A 20,043-nucleotide genomic window follows, 5' to 3' on the forward strand; every position below is an offset into this window, starting at 1 on the left:
AGTTAACTTTATAACATTTTTGATTTTTTCTCCTTTCCTTTTCAGTTGGGCGGAACATCCTCTTACAGCACCCAATTCCTATCTCATGCGGGCCCCCGTGGCCCTCCAGGGATGAACCCTGGCGGGATGATCTCTTCAAGGTCTGGACTTCCACCTTCCACCGGAGGCTTGTATCCTTCTCACCCTGCGCATATTCAGAGGATTCCTCATCAAGGAGGCTATCCAGGCGGACAACAAGGACTCAAACGGCCTTTCCATTCCGAGGTCTGTGATCCCACCAAATGTTTGCTCAAACTCAAACTATATTATAGTATATTGTCCTCCATCCATCTATTTTTTTCTGTATATGTTTATCAGGGACTTGGGGTGGGGTAGCTACCATATTCTAGCTACCATAGGGCAAGGGTCAGGGTACACCCTGGATTGATCGCCAATCCATCACAGGGCTAACAAAGAGACAACCATTTGCACTCACATTAACACCTATGGGCAATTTATAGTCACCAGTTAAAAACATAATTTCACTTCATATCCTCACTAATTGTCTAATTGTCCACAAAGAAATGCCCTGGTCAGATGGTGGAGTCAAAGTCAGGACCTTCTGTTAGGCAACAATACTAACTACCTCTCATCTGTCCTATTTTGGTTTATTCAAAAAGCAGAAAGAATTAGATACTTACTTGATAACTCATGCAATATCATACTTTCCCATTTAAATTATTAAATTAAACAGCTCTAATTCCACTTTACCGTCTCTGTCTTTTTCCAGGGTTTTTCTGGACCACAGTATGGCTCTGGTGGGATGTCAGGGTACACTAACCAGCCTCTGCAATACCCCTCTGGTTCGCAGCAGAGATGCGCCACCTCACCCTCTTACCTCTCCAGCCGGATGCCTCACGTGGGACACTACTCTGCTGGATCACACAATCCAGCACAGTTTTCCCCTGGAGCTGGACAGCCCAATCCTCCTCAGTATTATAAGGTGACCACAAAACAAAGCCAAGCAGCTTTGGGATGTTTGAGATTAACATAATTTTTAAGGATATTTAACTATCTTATAATTTCCTAAATAACACTTGTAATGTACAGAATAAAATCAGATGCTGAAACTATTTCACCTGGCACAACTATATCTAGAATATTGGTTATTGTCTGGTAGTTAGATGGTGCCAGTACCTTCTAGGGGGGGTCCTTGGGAATCTGCTCTTAGATCCACTAGCTAGCTAGCCGGTGATACATAATAGGGCTGCCACGATTAGTCGACTAGTCACGATTACGTAGACTATTAAAATCGCCGACGACTAATTTAATAGTCGACGCGTCGTTTGAAGCTTTGTAAGATCCCGAAAGACGCAGGAATAAGTAGTAGGATTTTAGAGTGTAATAACGGACTGAAACAGAAGATTGCAGCACTGCATGTCCAGGGATGCCAGCTGCCGTTAAACCCCGAAGAAGCAGAAGCAGTTAGGGGTGGGTTTTGATTATCGATTTATCGATTAAAATCGATTCTAGCTTGGATAACGGGATATCAAACAACATTGACTGAACCAGCAGCAAAAAAAGATCCAAACTACCCTTCACATAAACATCGTCATGAATTTTTGCTGTTTTGCCTCCACCGAGATAAAATCTCATTTCATGCACAGCTCTCTCTCTCGCTCTCTCTCTCTCTCTCTCTCTCTCGCTCTCTCTCTCTCTCTCTCTCTCTCTCTCTCAATTCGCTTGCTTATTACACACAAGTCTCCAAAAAAAAGCCTCATATCTGTTGTTCAATAGGCTACTGAACAAATGTAAACTTTTTAAAATTATGCAAAATTGCAAAACGCTTAGCTGTGTCTTTAAAACCTCTATAACTTTGCCCTCCTTCACGTCAGCAGCATCAGATAATGTTCAGATGTTGATTAATGGTTTTCTTTCGTTTTTGATCTACTGCAGAATGTTTTTATAAAATCGTTTTTCTGTGTTTTATCCTCAGCTACTTTGACACAAAGGCATCTGTGATGCTTACACTTTCGATAAAGTCTTGCAAGTGTCAGCTTTCTTTTTATAGATATAAAAGTATGGACATGTACTGATACATGATCTGAATTATAATATTTCTGACTGTCTGAGACAAAATTTCCCCGAATCAAATTGAATCAAATCGTGGATCGAATCGATTCCTTCCGCTTAGTGTACAGTCTCAGGGTGCTGGACTGGGGTGAAACCCTCCATGCATGGTCAGGAGCTTTCTCATCTTGATGTCAGTGGCTTCTATCTCCTCTTTTGGCCAGCTTATTATCCCAACAGGGTACCTGATCACGGGCAGCAGGTAGATGTTGATAGCCCAGATCTTGTTAATACCGTTCAGCTATCTCCTCAGGATTTCTCTGACCATCTGTGTAGTTGGTGGTTGCAGCTTTCCTAGCGGCCTCTTTGTGGTGTCCATTTGCCTGTGGGATTTCCAGATATTTGTAGCTGTCTTTAGTGTCTGCAATTTTGCCTTCTGGTAGTACAATCCCCTCAGTTCTGACTACCTTCCCTCTCTTTGTTACCTTGTGACTACACTTCTCCAGTCCTAATGACATTCCATTGTCCTTCAGTCCAGGTGTGGGGCATCAAGTCATAGGTCTTGTATGACCTATAAAGCGCTTTGAGTGCTCAGACAGAGTAGAAAAGCGCTACATAAGAACCAGTCCATTTACCATTACCATTTACCCTGATGTAATGTCTCAAGCTGTAGAAAAAAGTCTACAGCTTTTTTTTCAATCTGGTCTTGCAGTCTAGGGCGAGTGCTTTGTCTACTTGAACCAATTTATTTATTTTTTACAAAACAGATATGAGAGGACAATTGAAACCACTAAATAACTAACTGAGGTTTATTCAGTTATAAAGATAAACTATTTAGAGTCTTGTTTTTCTATATAACACCAAAGTGGATTGTAAACAAAATTGAAGGTACAGGCATCCAAGCCTGACACCCTGGCGCATGTCCAGGAGGGGCCTGGTCAAGTCGAGCTACAGTTCCTGCGTGCTGTGGGTAAGCAGATTCACGCGATTATGCGTTTTTCCTGTTGCCACTTGTGTTGCCCTTTAATATCATCACAGTCTTTAACTGCACTAACCAAATATCATGTTGAGCAGATGAAATCCCTTGAAGGAGTCTGTTAAAAGAAACTTGCCTCCATTTGCCTGAAATTGGCAACAAATATACAAAATTTGCAGCCAAAATTTCACTTTAAATTAAAAAGGTTGGCTTCCTGTTGGGTTTGGGCTATAGTTCCAAGAGACTTTTTTCTACAGCTTGAGACATTACATCAGGGGAAATGGTAATGGTAAATGGACTGGTTCTTATGTAGCGCTTTTCTACTCTGTCTGAGCACTCAAAGCGCTTTATACAACTAATTCATTCACCCATTCACACAAGCACTTCTAAGCTTAAGTGCTAAGTATCTAACATTCATACACATTCACACTCCGATGGATGCATCGGAGAGCAACATGGCCTTGCCCAAGGATATTTGGCATGCAGACTGGAGCAGCCTGGGATTAAACCACCGACCTTCTGGTTAGTGGCTGATCTGCTCTGCCACCTGAGCTACAGCCACCCCAGGGTGTGCCATTAAATAAAAGTGTTCACACTGAAGCGTCATCAAGGTCTGACGTTTATTTGGATTTGACGTGAATCTGGTCAACCAGTATTTCAAAGTATATTACATGACTTTTCCTGTTCCCACTAGGTGGCACTCCAATTTTTGCATTGACATATCAATGTGTTCATTTCTGGACTCTCATGACCCCCGAGAAGCTTAGGAGAGACAGTGTTATGTTGGACAATGTGTCTTTGAGTTACAGCAGTTTCGTGCTTCATGGCAAAACATTTAAATTTGCCAAGTTGAAATGATAAAAGTGGTGCCAAAATTTGTTATCTTCGATTCAAAATGGTAGACTTCCTGTTGGGTTTAGGGTATCATGCTTAGAGGATTTTTCGTGTGTCTACAGATGCTACATGTCTGCCAAATTTCATACATGTACATGAAACACAGCATGTGGGCTCATTTCCTTACAATTTTTTAGGGGTCACTACAGAGTTATTTTGCTCTGTCCATGTCCCAAAACCAGTAAAATACAGACATTTTCACCAGTTTTGATGCATGTGCAAAATTGAATTTGTTTTTGAGTATGTTTAGGCCTTTAAATATTCTATTCGTTTCACAGAGTAGATAGAGTAGGGCCTTCACAATTTTGTGCTTGGACCCTAATAATTAATCCAATGCGAGTGAAGTGCAGACTCTCACCTTTCATCCAAAGGGTTTAACAAAAGAATTGCATTAATTGCAGATGTGTTTTCTCCACATCTTTGTGTCGACATACCTGCGTACTCAATGTCATGTTTGGTTTCTGTGGTCTTCAGTCAGAGCCTTTCAATGGTCAGGGCAGCATGGCAACTGGAGGACCAGGAGGATACAATGCCTTCACACAGGCTGCAGTGAACGGGGTAAGTCCTCCATGCACTCACCCCATGCTGTCAACACTGAACACCTAAGCTCAGTTTCTCTTAGTTTTGTTATACTAAAATTCTATGGCTTCCTATATTTTATGAAGATTTTAATATCTAAAAATTAGAAGTTTAAGTATTTTTAATGTTTGAATTTAATTCATGCTGTTTTTGATTCATTCTACTTAGAAGTCGTGATGTTTGGTTGCAGGACTGTGTGAGGATTGTAAAGCAGAAGCTAGTTTTCTACTGCTTACAGTATCTAATGTTCATCATGGGGCATCATATAATTTGATAAGAATTTAGTAGTTTTAATTCCATTATCGATATCAGTTTTAGATTTGATTCCTTGTCAGTTCGCATTAGGTTCTCACCAGCTCTGATTTAAGAACAACATATGAAAGTCATTACAGTCGTGCAATTATTTGCATGCTGTCAAATTTTTGTGCATGATGGAGATGTTGCCCCTGTTTGTTATGATCGATGTTGGGGTCGTTACTCCAAAAATTTATTACACATATTACAAAGAGAATTTTATTAAGTTATGCAGTAGTTACTTAATTACACACTGAAGAAAGTAATTTGTGTCACTACTCGTTACATTACTTTCATGGTTCTCTGTAAAATTATCTGAAAATCACTGTCTCATAATTACCATTTAACAATATGAATCTATAGGCTACAGTCCCACAAACTAACACAGATCCCTATCCTAATGAGGACACACATGATTTTTCTCTCAGTATTTACACAAGCTAACAATATAAAGTAAAGAAGAAATCCAGTACAAAGAGACTTCAAAGCAATCACCGCAGTGATTCTACTGTAGAAACATAAACAGGTAGAAAGGTATTCAGGCTGCAGCCTGACTGCTCATGCTTTTGTTGCCTGTTGAAATTCAGCGTCTGGCTGCTGAGGTTAGAATTTAGTCAGCTTTAATATTACTCAGGGTTCTTGACTAGCTTAGCATTAGCATGCTGTCTGTACAGGTACTTACAAAGAACCGAAGTTCTGTTCTGGGTGAGTGTAATGCAGTTATTTCTGTCCTGGATGCTTTTTGAACTTTTCTAATGCACTTAAGTTAAAGTACTTAAATTAAAGAACAACATGTGCTTAAATTACATAGGGTTGTGCATGTAGAGAGGATTGATTTAATCCATTTAGTAATAAGGTTGTAACGTGACAAAATGTGGAACAAGTCAAGTGCCGAAAATACTTTTTAGTTAGGTTTGATGCTCTAAATATTCCTCATCCTCGTCTCTCAGCCAGTTCGGGGTGGGGTGCTTCCTGGGTATCCCACCTCACCAATGGGAGGGAATCCTACCCCTCCAATGACACCGGGGACCTCCATACCTCCCTACCTTTCTCCAGGCCAGGAAACCAAACCCCCCTACCTTACAACAGAAACCAAAGCCAACATCAACACCCAGCAGCCTGTTACAGGTGAGACTCAGCTGCCACAGAGTAAGTACACTGCTAAAGATGATATACAGATGAAGTTTGACTGGAAATAACAAATTACTTGAATTTAGGCTCTGTAGCATTTCCTTAATCTTGTGATGAATGGCACTGAAAACTTGCCTCTACCTCAGCTCTCACAGTGTTAATAACAGAGTAGAAGAATAATTAACAATTGAGAAAATAAACAAACATCAAAATGTTTAATTAAAAATTGATTGAGTCATAAACATTGTATCCACAAAAGAACAACTGATCACAAAAAAATGTAAACGAGAACACGTGCAGGTCAGAGGTTTTTAGTATTCATCTAAAAAGGTACAGTTACTTTTGTTTTCTTTCAGACTCCTCTCAGGATAAAATTAGGCATAAACAAAAGTGTCTGTTTTATTTGAAAAAATGGGACCACAACCTCTTGCCTCAGTTGTCTGTCAAGGCACCAGATAGACCTTGAATTCACTGATGCATCAGAAACTGCAACTTTCCATTCAAGGTAACCCCAGTGACGACCTGCGTCTGACTTTCCCTGTACGAGATGGTGTAGTATTGGAGCCTTTCAGACTGGAGCACAACCTGGCTGTCAGCAACCATGCCTTCCATCTGCGAGACTCTGTCTACAAAACACTAATGATGAGGTATAAAGACTGACATGCAGTCACATGACGACAGCAGAACAAAGTGAGAAACAGTGTTTGGAACAGTTTGAAGCCTGAGCTTTGGCTTACATAGATTACTTGTGCATGTCCAGGATATGACAGAAAAAAAGAAAAAAATGTTATAGGTTCTTTTTGAAAATATTTGAGGGACACTGTGCTTGACTGTGGTGTGATATGAAAATAAATTGCTCTCTTCCTGAGCAATTTAAAACAGCAGAAAGAAAACAAATGAAGAATGTCTGACAACCCCACCCAGTCTTTTCCCCTGACAGCTGTTTTGTGTCTCCCTCCACAGGCCAGATTTAGAGCTGCAATTTAAGTGTTACCACCACGAAGACAGACAAATGAACACTAACTGGCCTGCCTCTGTGCAAGTAAGCATCCATATCTGTTATATATTTATATATATGGACGTCAATATACACACACAGCCGTATGTATGTTTGGCTTTTTGTATGGACATTTATTATCAGTGCATTCATATGTCTGTTATTCCTAGGTTTAACAATTAGACTAAGCACTAAACTCTGTTACTTTAAACCTAAAGCCAAGTCTGAACCCTTAAAGATGCATTTGAATGGATATGAAAGGGGAAAAAAGTTTGAATTAAAAAATGTCATCACACTGATGGTCTAAAACTCAGTGGTCTATGATAGAGATAGCTGGATATGTTTTGTATTTATTGGTTTGGTTTCCTGTGACTAATTATAAACAGTTCTTGAGATAACATTTTGAAGAGGTAACTGTCCCCACATTTCAACTTTAATTACCACCTTTAGAAGGGATCTTCTAAAGGTGCTGATTAATTTGCCAGGATTTTGTTGATGTTTTCTCTTCTTCTCTCTTCTTCATTTTCATCAGGTCAGTGTTAATGCAACTCCTCTGTCCATTGAAAGAGGTGACAACAAAACCTCCCACAAGCCCTTGTATCTAAAACAAGTGTGTCAGCCAGGGCGCAACACTGTACAGATCACAGTGACAGCATGCTGCTGTGTAAGTTCCTCGATGTAACTGTTTCCTGACTCAGTCACAGAAATGCAGAAAATTTAGTACAGTACGTTACATTGAACTAATGAATTAACCTCATTTTCTACTCCTATTTGCCCCTTATGTCTCTTTGTCCCCAGTCCCACCTGTTTGTGCTACAGTTGGTGCACCGGCCATCTGTCAGGTCTGTTCTGCAGGGTCTGATGAAGAAGAGACTGCTGCCGGCCGAGCACTGCATTACAAAGAGTGAGTTATCAACCTCATCAGTTATAGCAGGGCCCACTGGTTTCCACTTAACACTTTGCCACACTGTGCATCCATTCAGTGAATTAGAAAGCCCTGTACAACTTGGTATAGTGTGTATGTGTATTTGTATTTTATGCAACACTGGCTGTGAGGTTGCATGTTGATTAGCAAGTTTCTGTGACTAAGCCTCAAGTTGAAGAGTTTTGGTAAATGGACTGGTTCTTATATAGCGCTTTTCTACCCTATCTGAGCACTCAAAGCTCAAAGTAATTCATTCACCCAATCACACAAGCACTTTTTCTAAGCTGTTAGTGCCTATCTAACATTCATACACATTCACACTACGATGGATGCATTAGAGAGCAACATGGGGTTAGTAAGGATAATCGAACCACCAACCTTCCGATCAGTAGATGACCTGCTCTACCGCCTGAGCTACAGCCACCCCAGTTTTACCATAACCATCTTGGTCTTTTAAAAGTATGCAGGATATGTGAGGAAATATATTTGAAAAGCAAAGAGACAATAAACACTTATAGTCTAGAGATATGATAATGCTAATCATTGGACACGATAGTTTATGAACCGAATTCCTTATTGTATTCAGTATTGGTGAAAAGTAGCAACTGGCAAATGGACTGGTACTTGCATAGCACTACTGAGTACTCAAAGCACTTTGTACAACATGTCTCATTCAACCATTCATACAAGCACTTTTTTCTGTCTAAGTGCTTTCTATCTAACATTCATACTCTGGTGGATGCATCAAATAGCAGCTTTGGGATTAGCAGCTTCCCCAAGGATATCTGGCATGCAAACTAGCATAGTCAGGGATCGAACCACAAAGCATTCGATTAGTAAATGACCCATTCTACCTTCTAAGCTACAGAGAATACAGAATGAAGAATGAAGGAGCTAACTTTGTAGACTTCCAGTTGTGAAAAATAAAATTCACCATTGAAAGAAAACTGATTTGGGGATTTATTGAAAGAAACTTTGCAAGGGGATCAGTACAGCACAAACAGTCTTCGCACCAGCATTGATACAGAAAAATCTTTGTCTATTTCGGCTGTAGAGTTTTCTCCTCAAAGGAGTTCTAGGAGCACTCGGGTAGTCATCTTTTTCTTTTTTATGGTCATTTTGTTTCAGTAAAAAGAAACTTCAGCAGTGGCACCATTCCTGGAACCCCTGGTCTGAATGGGGAGGATGGAGTGGAGCAGACGGCTATTAAAGTTTCTCTCAAATGCCCCATCACATTCAAACGAATCCAGCTGCCAGCCAGAGGCCATGACTGCAGGCACATACAGGTAAGGTCATGTGTGCACTTATTACTTACACCTCCAGATAAATTTGGTGGAGTTCTTTCAACGTGGAAATCTTTGATCTTTTTTTATAGTGTTTCGATCTAGAGTCCTATTTGCAGCTAAACTGTGAAAGAGGGACCTGGCGATGCCCTGTTTGCAAGTAAGTGCATTAACAATGACTTGTTGCCCTTTTTTCATAATCATCAGCATAAAGTTTTAACCAGCTGTTTGTTCCTCTTGTTCACAGTAAAACAGCTTTGCTAGAAGGACTGGAGGTTGACCAGTATATGCTTGGGATTCTTGTCTATATCCAAAAGTAAGTGTTGTTACTGTAAATAGTTACTTAACAGCTATAGAATCTCAAAATAAGTGAAATCTCTTAAATTCTAATAAATGTAAGAGAGCTGCATTAGTATACAGAAAATGGTAGATTACTCATGATACTCACCCCCCAAGCAGTCATGGCAGATGCTTGCTACTCCCCCAGCCTGGTTCTGCCAGAGCTTTCTTCCTGTTAAAAGGGAGTTTTTCCTTCCCACTGTCACCAAGTGCTTGCTCCAAGGTGGTAGTTTGATTGTTGGTGCTTTCTCTGTATGTCTCTACAGTCTTTACAATATAAAGTACCTGAGGCAACTACCGTTGATATATACAAGTAAAATGACATTGAATTTAATTGATACACTCACTTCTGTACTGCTGTCATTTTTAACAAAAAACTATTTTTTTAGTAATTCTTTATTTGCCATAATCCTGAAAAATGATAAATGGCTATCTAAAGAGCTTGCCAATTTTCAGGTCACTACATTTTTGTGGTTAAAAAGAATAAGGTTCACAATAATGCTATACACACACACACACACACACACAACAAAAATGTTGAGCCACCTTTTATTTCTTTATATTTTGCTTTCTTATTCTTATTATTCTTTTAAAATCTGTTAACGTTTTGCTTTTTCACTTACTTTTTGCCCAGTCTTTACCTGACCATTTTCAGAGGACAATTTTTTGTTTGGTGAACAACTTAGCTGTGACCTTTTGAATCATTCAAGCGTAAAAAAGGCACCCAACTCATGAAATGAACTAGTCTTGTCGCTACACATAACAGAAAACTAAGCCAAGAACCAGTTTTAAATAGTATTTTTTAGGTACTTTAATAGCAGACCATTGCAAACACACTTAATTAGTTCACAATTTAGTTGAATTTATGAGAAATGACAAAGATAACATAGTTTGAAAGACATAAAATAGTTTTTTTTAACCAACAATAGGATTCCAAAAGCGCTATTAGCAGAAATAGCTATTATTGGCATTTCTTAACATGCTGTGTGGTGTGTCCTTAAAAAAACATGAGGAAACAGAACAGGTGGAGGACAACAAGTGATGAATCTAAACAGGAGCATTAGTTTCCATTCATCACTCCAGTGTTGTTAATTGGGAATCATCAGATGGTTTGGGTTCTCTCTTTAATATTGGAAGCGCATCATAATATAAAATGCCTTAAAATGACTGTTGCTGGGAACTGGTGCTATATAAGTAAAACGGCATTTAATGAATTATGAACACATGATATTAGAAATGAACAGAATTTGATAAAAGCTCCACAATTGATTTATTTATTTATTTTTGTTATTTAATGTCCTCCATTTTCATGTCTCACCCCTCCCTCCCTTCCTCAGTTCGGACTATGAGGAGATCACTATAGACCCAGTTTGTGGATGGAGGCCGGTGCCTGTTAAACCTGACCTTCACATAAAAGAGGAGCCTGATGGACCAGTCCTCAAACGCTGTCGCACGGTCAGTCCAAGTCACATGGTCTTACCAAATGTGATGGAAATGATTGCTGCTCTGGGCCCAGCATCATCCCCTTACCAAAGTCTGAATGCAGGAGGCAGGAACACCCCAGAGTACAGTCGGCCAGGTATGAAAGAGGACTTTTTTTTTTGTTGTTGTTATAATTTGAAGAGAGGCGGTTATAATTAACATACATAAAATATAATGAGATTTTTTTGTTACAGTTTTTTTTAAGTCTGATTCCATTTTATTCACATTCCCTAACCCACCTAACCTCCAAGATCAAAATCTAAAAAATAATTAATCTACATGAATATACAAATAAACATTTTTAATATAAAAAATGTCTTACAACTAGGTTTTATAACTACTCTTTAATAAAATTTTGAGATAAAAATAAGGTTGACATTGGTCTATAAGATGGATAGATGGAATTTGGGTTTAGTTACCTTTCCTATTTTTTTGTATCCTGTGGTCATATTTGTATGTTAGAATCTGTCATCTTTTTCTGTATTTCTTGTTTTACTTTGTTCCATAGTTTGTGGAATTACTTTTTTCTCAAAAGTTGCATGTGAGAAAAAACATAATCTGCAAGTAACAGCAAATAATGAATCCTATATAATGAAGCCTCAAACCTCTGAAATACTGTCCCATGAATCTGTTGTACACAGTTTAAAAATAATTTTCCAAATTTAAAATAACAAATAAACTCATAACAAGGATCGGGAAAGCAAGTGTGCACTGGGATCTAGCAATTATAACTTTGACCACAATAGAGATTTATAAACCTGCCATCAAAAGTTGCTCACTCTGCAGGAAACGCATGTAACTGCATACATGACTAGATTGGAGTGCTTCAAAATGTCCCTTAGAATTATGGATTTTAAGATTTCTTCAGCATTAACGTAAACCAGTGACAGTTGTTGATTGTCAAGTTGTCCAATTACTTTTTTCAAGTAACAAGTAAGGGATTACTATTGCCAAAAAAGTAATTCGATTACTGTTACTGCATTACTAGAACTTGATTTTGTTTGTGAGAGTGTCTCATGACAATGACGTATGAACGTGCGGCGTCTGTGGCAGCAACAGACGTGTATTGATCAACAATGGATAATATGGAGTGCGGAAGAGAGTACGACCATGCAGCGTTTAAAGCTTAGAAGTACTGACATTACTTTGAGTTTTATTCCGTAAAAAGTGACAAAAACATTAGCGTCCACTGTACACTAATAAGGTAATTAATAAAATAACTAATTACTTTAAAAAAGTAATCAGTAAAATAATGGGATTACTTTCTTGGAGAAGTAATCCGTAATTAGTATCTAATTACGATTTTCAAGTAGCTTGACCAACACTGGTTGTCAGTATTTCCACTGCTGCACAGCAAACAGCAACTGTTGTTAAGAGCAAACTTTATTTTCGAAATTATAAACAGATACATTTTAAAACAACACTTATGTTGCTGACAAGGTGTAACTCTGTTTAATGCAATAACCTCCATTAAAGTGACCAGTCACTTTAGGACAACTCTTCCTTTGGGCTCCGCATCCAGACAGTCAAAAGTCTGATTTGAGCGAGCAGGATTTAGCTTTTAGCGCAAAAGCTACCCACAAGAGTGTGACGCTGCACCCATACACACAAAGCAGACTCACGTGTGCAAAGGCTTCTTTGTGCGTGTAGCTGCCAAGTTCTATTCACGCAGGATGTTGAATTCGCACACAAGGAATTTAATTGCTTGAGTGGCAATGAATACCTGCACCATGAAATGAAATTACCTTCTCAGATTACTAGGAGGCTGAGGAGTAGCACTGGCGGCTGCCTGCATGTTTGATTTTAGTGTCACGGTTTCCTCATTAGATTTGTGTTATGCTTTTTTACATTTTTCCAGCCTTAATAAATGGCTCGTTTTCTGCCTACCTATGGTATCGGCATTGTTGGTCCTCACTCATTAATCTGTATCATTTACAAATTGTGACAGTTACCTATTATCACGATACCAAGGAGGAAAGATATCAGCCAGCAATGATTTTAAGGTAGAAATTGTTGCTGTCTGTCTGTCTGTCTGTCTGTCTGTCTGTCTGTCTGTCTGTCTGTCTCTCTCTCTCTCTCTCTCTCTCTCTCTCTCTCTCTCTCTCTCTCTCTCTCTCTCTCTCTCACACACACAGAAGGGTTAAAAGGCCATTTCCAGACAATTTGACAATTATGACAATCAGATTAGAAAAACACTGCACAAGTACAGAAAGCCTCTTCTCACTGAAAAAAGCATGGCAACACTACTTCACTTTCCAAATTTGCATTTGAACAAACCATGAGACTTCTGGAACAATGTCTTGTGGACAACAAGACCAAAGTTGAGGCTTTAAAAAAAACTGTGCATAAAGACATGCCCACAAACTTCAATTAACCGATGCAACACTGTTAGAAAGTGTGGATTGATCCCTGGATACTCCCACCTACATGTCAACCTATACTTGAATAAGATACTGAACCCATGTTGCCCAGATACATGTTTAAAAAAGTGTTTTGAGTGCTCAGTACAAAAGCCCTATATACTGTACATACCATGACTGTAACTATGTATTAAAAATAAAAAATTATATAATGATAAATAACAATAACTAATATGCTCCCTCAATCAAATAAGGTCTGTTTAGTACTCTGTTAAGTCAAATGAGTTAAGGTAGCATCTTATGTGTCTTCATTTATTTTTACTGATGTAAAAACACAAAATTACTTGATGTGAAACGCTTTTCCACATTCACTTTACCACACGTCCATTATCATACCAGTAATCCCTACCCTGTGGTTTAAGGGATTATTATAGGGATTACACTGCTAAAGAGCTGTATACCAAAAAAGCTGTCTTTAATAGCCATTTCATGTCAAGATTTTTTTTGGTTGAGATTTTAAATAGGTCTTAAGAAAAACGTAATTTTGATTTATAAAATGGTTCAAGAGCCCTGATCTGATGTGGAACCACTGATTCTAATCAGATGGATTTAAAAGCCTGACAAATGTATTGCTGGATCTACTTTTTTCGGTGCAACTTTCATTGACAGCTTTTTTTTTTTTTTTTCTTTTATTGAAACCATTTTAAAGAGGACTGTTTGCTTGGTCAGAAATGTCCAGAAAATGAAGTTTCCATGGTTTCTATGCTATCCCCACTTGTAACTCATGATATATATTGTGCATCATTGCAGAAACTATAGACAAGCATAGAAGATAGATGTGAGGGACCTAAGTAATATTACAAGCACTGCAATAAAGATATGCTCTTTGACTCTTCAGCAGGAAGTTTTCTCTCTCCACTGTTGCCTTGAGTACTATTATGCAACAGGAAAAAAAAGTCTCTACTGGCCTGTTTTTATTTGCTCAATGGAAATAATGTTTGTATTATTTTTGTTGTAGGGAATCAGGGATTCTCCAACCAGCCAGGATTTACAGATTTCCCCAACACTCCTGGGACCCCAATACTAGGAGAGTATGCACCTTCTGGACCACCACCTCCACTCCCTTATCAGTCTGAGCAGGTTGGATATCTTTAATACCCAATTAATATATATGTAAATAAACGGGCAGGGAAAAAGAGGGACCTTATGGCCACAGCAATGCGAATTAGGGTCAATTTCCTCAGGTATTTTCCTTTGACGCTAAGTAGACTTCAGCAATAAACAAGAATAAATGCACCACAGTCAAAGGCTTCTTATATACTGTACTGTTGTTTATGTAACCCTAATTGATGCAGTCCATTACTTGAAGAAGCACACATAGTAGTTTATCTTAGGGCTAGCTACTAGAAGCTACAGGAAGTCTGACTTCTTGTTTCGAATTATTTTGTCTGTTATGTTTTCTCAACTGAAAACCTCTATCTCAGAGAGATTCCTGCTCTTCATCCAAACTTTTTAAAAAACATTTAAATCTTCAACGTAATGTTAAGTCTTATGTGTGATTTGGCGCATCTCAAATAAATAAATAAATGAATAATCCAAAAAGTAGCTATAAAAGTAGCTATTAATACTGAAACAAGGTTAAAATATTCCCTCCAAACAAAACGTATAAATTCTAAATGTGCAAATCAGTCCGTGCATGATTACATTGCTCTGCCTGTCAAAAAGTCACTTGCACAAATCTATTGCCTGTCGTCATTTACTGGATTGACGATTGGAAAAATTTTACGTCGCCCAACCTTAATGTCCCTGGGGGGAGAGCTTTATCAACAGGAAAAGCTATATAAGATATAAAAATACAGTTAAAAGTCCAAACTTGATACCGTCCTTTAGATTTTCTAAAGCTGTTCAATGGGGGAGATTTGAGTCTTTGTCGGGCCAGTTCTGACCCTGGGCCCTTATGTTTGACGCTCCTGATTTAGATTATGAACGGAGTAAACAGCTAACCTAACTAATGAGTGCTGTTATAGGATGTTACTGAGTGGATATTGTGCACTGTTTTTTCTCACCCACACCGTCTGGCAGTGAGCCCACTTCTCCAAAAGTTGATTCTGTTCATCTGGACGTAGCGTTTTGTGGGAGAAACGTTTCGTCACTCATCCAAGTGACTTCTTCAGTCTCAGCTGACTGCAGGTTTCCCCAATCTTATAAACAGTACATTTGCATAATGACTGAAACCAGCCCACTGAAGGAACAATGGGCTGGGAGGTCAGTTCCTTAATCATAATTATGCAAATTCTCATGACCATTGATCAACAACCACTGACCAAAACCCACTGATCAACAACCACTGATCACTGGCCACGAGTACCATTCACAAAAAATTTGGGAATGGATGCAATCACAGCATTGTAAAATGGTGAAAGATGTACCCTTAGGCCCCCTCCTCGATTCAGAGATGGTCTTTCCCACTTGTTTTTCAAAGCTTCTGTTAACAAAGGGCAGCCCATCAGAAATAATGTGGGCTTAAAGGGAGCATGGCCTTAATGGGCTAAAATGGCTTTTTTTCACATAGAGGATGAACTGAGGTCTGCACCAAGCCCCAATATAAGATAGATGAGGATTATTATGAACTGTTAAGTAAGCAGAACTGTTATGGTAAATTTAAGTTTATAAAGGGGGCGACCGTGGCTCAGGGGGTTGGGAAGGGCATCTGTAACCGGAAGTTACAGATGTATTGCCGGTTCGATCCCTGGGCTCTTTGTCCTGGTCGTTGTGTCCTTGGGCAAGACACTCTACCCTACCGCCTACTGGTGTTGGCCAGAGGGGCCGATGGCGCGATATGGCAGCCTCGCCTCTGTCAGTCTGCCCCAGGGCAGCTGTGGCTACAACTGTAGCTTGCCTCCACCAGTGTGTGAATGTGAGAGTGAATGAATAGTGGCATTGTAAAGCGCTTTGGGTGCCTTGAAAAGCGCTATATAAATCCAATCCATTCTTCTTCTTCTTCTTCTTCTTCTTCTTCTTCTTCTTCTTCTTCTTCTTCTTCTTCTTCTTCTTCTTCCTATTATTATTATTATTATTATTATTATTATTATTATTATTATTAATAAAGCTAGAAATCCACAAGGATAAGTCTTTTATGGTCTCTTAGAGCTCCTGGGTAACACACTGTTCTCTCACTGCCTCATTAAAAGTGAGAAAAATGTAAAAGTTTAATGTTCTTTATTTTTGGAGAGCAGTTCTCTGATTTTAGACTTCAAAATAATGCACACCTTTCATGGTCATGAAAGTGCTTGGCAAAATAGACAAAATGTAAAGTTTCCCCCTAATATTTTAAAAGTTATCAATTAGCTATAAGAGTGTTTGCCTTTTGATTGGTTAGTTATTTGTTTTGGTTTGAATCATTTGTCATCCAGCTTAAAATCATGCTTCTCTGCGCTTGGCTGTCATCAACAACATGTTTGCTCACACTTACAGTCATTGGCCACTAAAACGAATCCTGTCACATGCAGCTGCTTCGTGTTTTCAAAGCAGCTGCCCTCCTTTTGCTGCCAGAAACGTCTTACCTTCAACCTCTGAAGTAAAGGCCTCAGTAAATTGTCCTTGCACAGTATTATTTGTGGTGAATAATGTTGTCCATGTGATACTGTAAAATAAGCATTCCCTTCTTGTTTCCTTTTTTATTTTCTTTTTCCTGTTAGACGGCTCATTCTGGACAAATTGACCACTCTCATAACATCCTCCAGCAGCATGGCTCAGGTGTGCACAGTAACCCGAGTCTGTGTGACACTAGCAGCCCTCTGCCACAGCGGAGCACCAATACCCAGAATACCCTCGGACAGAGCGAAGGCACCTTTGGTCTGAGCGGCCCGGGACTGCCTGTGGGAGAGGGGACAGATCATGCGCTAGATGTGAGTAGAGGCCTGTTGATGTCGTACTAAATTTTCAGTTTAAAAAAAAAAAAAAGAATAGTAAAGAAATCATAAAAACGTATAAACATAGTGTAGCAAAACATTTCCCATAAAGGAACAGAAATATGAACATGATCCACAGAAAGAGTGGGGTAAACAAGAAGTTTGGTTCTTGTTTGTGTATATAAAGATTTGAATACAGTTTTAATAAGATTGCTGTATCTCAAACTTTCAGTGTTTATTTTATTTGAAAAACATTTTAAGTGTCTATTTTTTTCCTTAATTATCTGTCATCAAGCTTCTTCCTGAGCTGACCAACCCAGATGAGCTGCTGTCCTATCTGGGGCCTCCGGACCTTCCCAACAACAGCAGTGATGATCTGCTTTCTCTGTTCGAGAACAACTGAGTCAAACTTCCATTCCAGCCTCTTTCTCTCTTTGCTGTAGCTCAGCTCAGTTTTCACCAACTTCTTTGTGTGTGTTATGTTGTTTTTTGTGTATCAGTTGCTCTGAAGTGTCCTGCTGCTGAAATTCTTTGAGTACAGTGTTAAGGTGTATGTAGGAACACTCTCGAAATGTGAACACTATTATGAGTATGAAGAATGCAACAGTACACAGGCATTGACTCTACAGACCAGCATTTGAAACTATAGCACAAATTACTGGCTGGAGTATTTTGTATTTAATGATTAAATTGTTTTTTGTTTGGTTTTTTTTATTGGTGTACATTCATAAAGGAGTTCCCAAAATTTGACTGGGGATTTTCATACATTAACATACACTTCTGCACATTGTGAGTGCTGCAAATTGTCTGCAGATCGTTGTATTGTAACTTGTCCACATGTTAAGTATGATAATGGAAACAAAAAGTTTCATGCAAGAATATTTTTGTATTCTTGCCTTAAAATTAGGTTTTTCTGTAAGGTTATTATTGGCTTATTTTTAATGCCAACTCAGCTTAAAAAACATATATATTTATTTATATATACAGTTAATTTGAATTTCCTTCCATTACATAGCACCTTTTGTTTAAAGCACCCCTATTATGCTTTTGGGATTTTTCTCATTCTGTAGCTTTTTTTGTGTGTGTTAAGTTTACACAGTTCTAAAATTAAAGGTTCAAGCTAAACAGGGTCACTCCCCCATAGGATACACTGCTCCTAAACGGTATAATGATTATTTATAAACTTGTTTGGCTCTAGCCAATAATATCCCACTAATTACCAACAGACTCCAACATAAATTTCACGACTCAAATACTGATATGGCTTCAGATAGCATATTGCCAGTGACAAGCAATTTGTCTGCATCTGCATTGTCTGGTAATATTAGCCAAAAGAAAGACAATTTTATGCTACAGAATATGTGACCAACGGCCAGGGTGGTATCATGGCATTTAATTTTTGAGGGGAAGGTCAAATCCAACTATGAGCTCACTTTGAGTTGAAAAAGTTGAAAGCACCTGTTTTTCTAAGATTTTTGTTAGTAATACAATGGAAAGCAATAGAAAACATTTAGCACTGGTTATTTACATAAACATTGCCCAATAATGACCAGTTAAATCAAACTGGGGATTGGGATAAGTGTGTTTTCAATAGACGGTATACAAGTTGGAGCCCCCTTTGAAGGTTTGAATTTACTGTTTTCAGCTTTTGGTTAACAAACATTTGAATGTGACAAGGAGGGGTGAGTCTGACTGCGAAACTAGTTGTGTATTGGCTAATGACATGTCGATCACAAGTCATATAAACTTTCATTTTGAAGCATAGTGTGAATAAGATTTACAAAACAGTATTTTGCAAACTAAATTCAGAAATAAGTTACTGAGGTCAAATCACATATAGGGGTGTAAAGAGGTGCTGGAGCAGTTTCCCTTTTATTCGTATGAAAATATTACATGGGACCATCATTGAAAGAGCTGATATACACACACACACACACACACACACACACACACACAAGAATAGCTCTGACATTCTCATATTATAAATCATAAATATGTAAGTGATATCTGTTGGAAATTGATGTTAATCCAAACAAGCAATGTGTGATCTATTTATAAGAACAGCCAGATATTCTGAGATTATAATTGGGGAAGCCATGAGTGGTGTCAATGGTGAGGTGAGGTTGATCTAACCATATAACGCTGTTGTCAATTTATGAGAAAATTCAAATTTACAAGATAACAAAGGAATGTGGTATGATCCAAACCCAGTAAACTTGGGGTCATTTAAAAGTATTTATAGTTCTTTTCAAGCAGCAGTGGTTTGATGAGTTTGAGCCAACCTTGGGAAACTGAAGATGATTACATTGGACATTTTTGGTAATTGATAATATTATTAATTAAATAACTAAATATTAATCTTACATAATTTAGTTTGTTTACATTTATTCAGGTAAAAATTGATGATTTTGTGCAATTTTATTTAAATTAAATACTATAAGTTACTATATTTATTCATACAAGTATTTCTTGCTTGAGACCCACTAATTGGTAGCATGATGCATTTCTTAGTTGTGGTCATCTTCTGGGAATTGATGATAATTCAAGATAAAGAAAACTGACAAACATTTTCTTAAATACACAATGATTACAATGTAAAATGAGAGTGGTTAAGGTGTAGAGCTAAAAGACACATGTCGTCATAGAGTAAATGAGAAAAAGCCCAATGTATGAAGGCATTGCCAGTAGGCCTTTTCCACAACATAAAGCTGGGAGAGCACTGACATTCATTGTCTCTCTGACATCCTTCAGCACTGTGAAATGTACAAAGCCTCACTTTCCCTCTGTTGGTTTACCCTCTTTTGAGGGCTTTCAAAAATACTT

General features: G+C 38.4%; 1 protein-coding gene across 7 annotated transcripts in view; it reads left to right on the forward strand.

Annotated features, from left to right (window-relative positions):
• zmiz2 (zinc finger, MIZ-type containing 2) overlaps window positions 1–19,735 on the forward strand; it is a 33,113-nt gene extending 13,378 nt beyond the window's left edge. For all 7 annotated transcript variants that reach the window (XM_085165832.1, XM_085165835.1, XM_085165831.1 and 4 more), the window contains 15 exons: window positions 46–264; window positions 770–982; window positions 4,394–4,477; window positions 5,743–5,920; window positions 6,429–6,570; window positions 6,887–6,965; window positions 7,453–7,584; window positions 7,719–7,824; window positions 8,974–9,131; window positions 9,221–9,288; window positions 9,376–9,444; window positions 10,805–11,046; window positions 14,328–14,449; window positions 17,008–17,217; window positions 17,516–19,735. In XM_085165832.1, the coding sequence (XP_085021958.1) occupies window positions 46–264; window positions 770–982; window positions 4,394–4,477; window positions 5,743–5,920; window positions 6,429–6,570; window positions 6,887–6,965; window positions 7,453–7,584; window positions 7,719–7,824; window positions 8,974–9,131; window positions 9,221–9,288; window positions 9,376–9,444; window positions 10,805–11,046; window positions 14,328–14,449; window positions 17,008–17,217; window positions 17,516–17,623 (2,130 nt within the window). In that variant the 3' untranslated portion in view covers window positions 17,624–19,735. The remainder of the gene's footprint in view (window positions 1–45; window positions 265–769; window positions 983–4,393; window positions 4,478–5,742; window positions 5,921–6,428; window positions 6,571–6,886; window positions 6,966–7,452; window positions 7,585–7,718; window positions 7,825–8,973; window positions 9,132–9,220; window positions 9,289–9,375; window positions 9,445–10,804; window positions 11,047–14,327; window positions 14,450–17,007; window positions 17,218–17,515) is intronic.
• The last annotated feature ends 308 nt before the right edge of the window (window positions 19,736–20,043 follow it).

The sequence above is a fragment of the Neolamprologus multifasciatus genome, chromosome 7 (genome assembly GCF_963576455.1).
Source record: "Neolamprologus multifasciatus chromosome 7, fNeoMul1.2, whole genome shotgun sequence".
In the NCBI taxonomy this organism is placed as follows: domain Eukaryota; kingdom Metazoa; phylum Chordata; class Actinopteri; order Cichliformes; family Cichlidae; genus Neolamprologus; species Neolamprologus multifasciatus.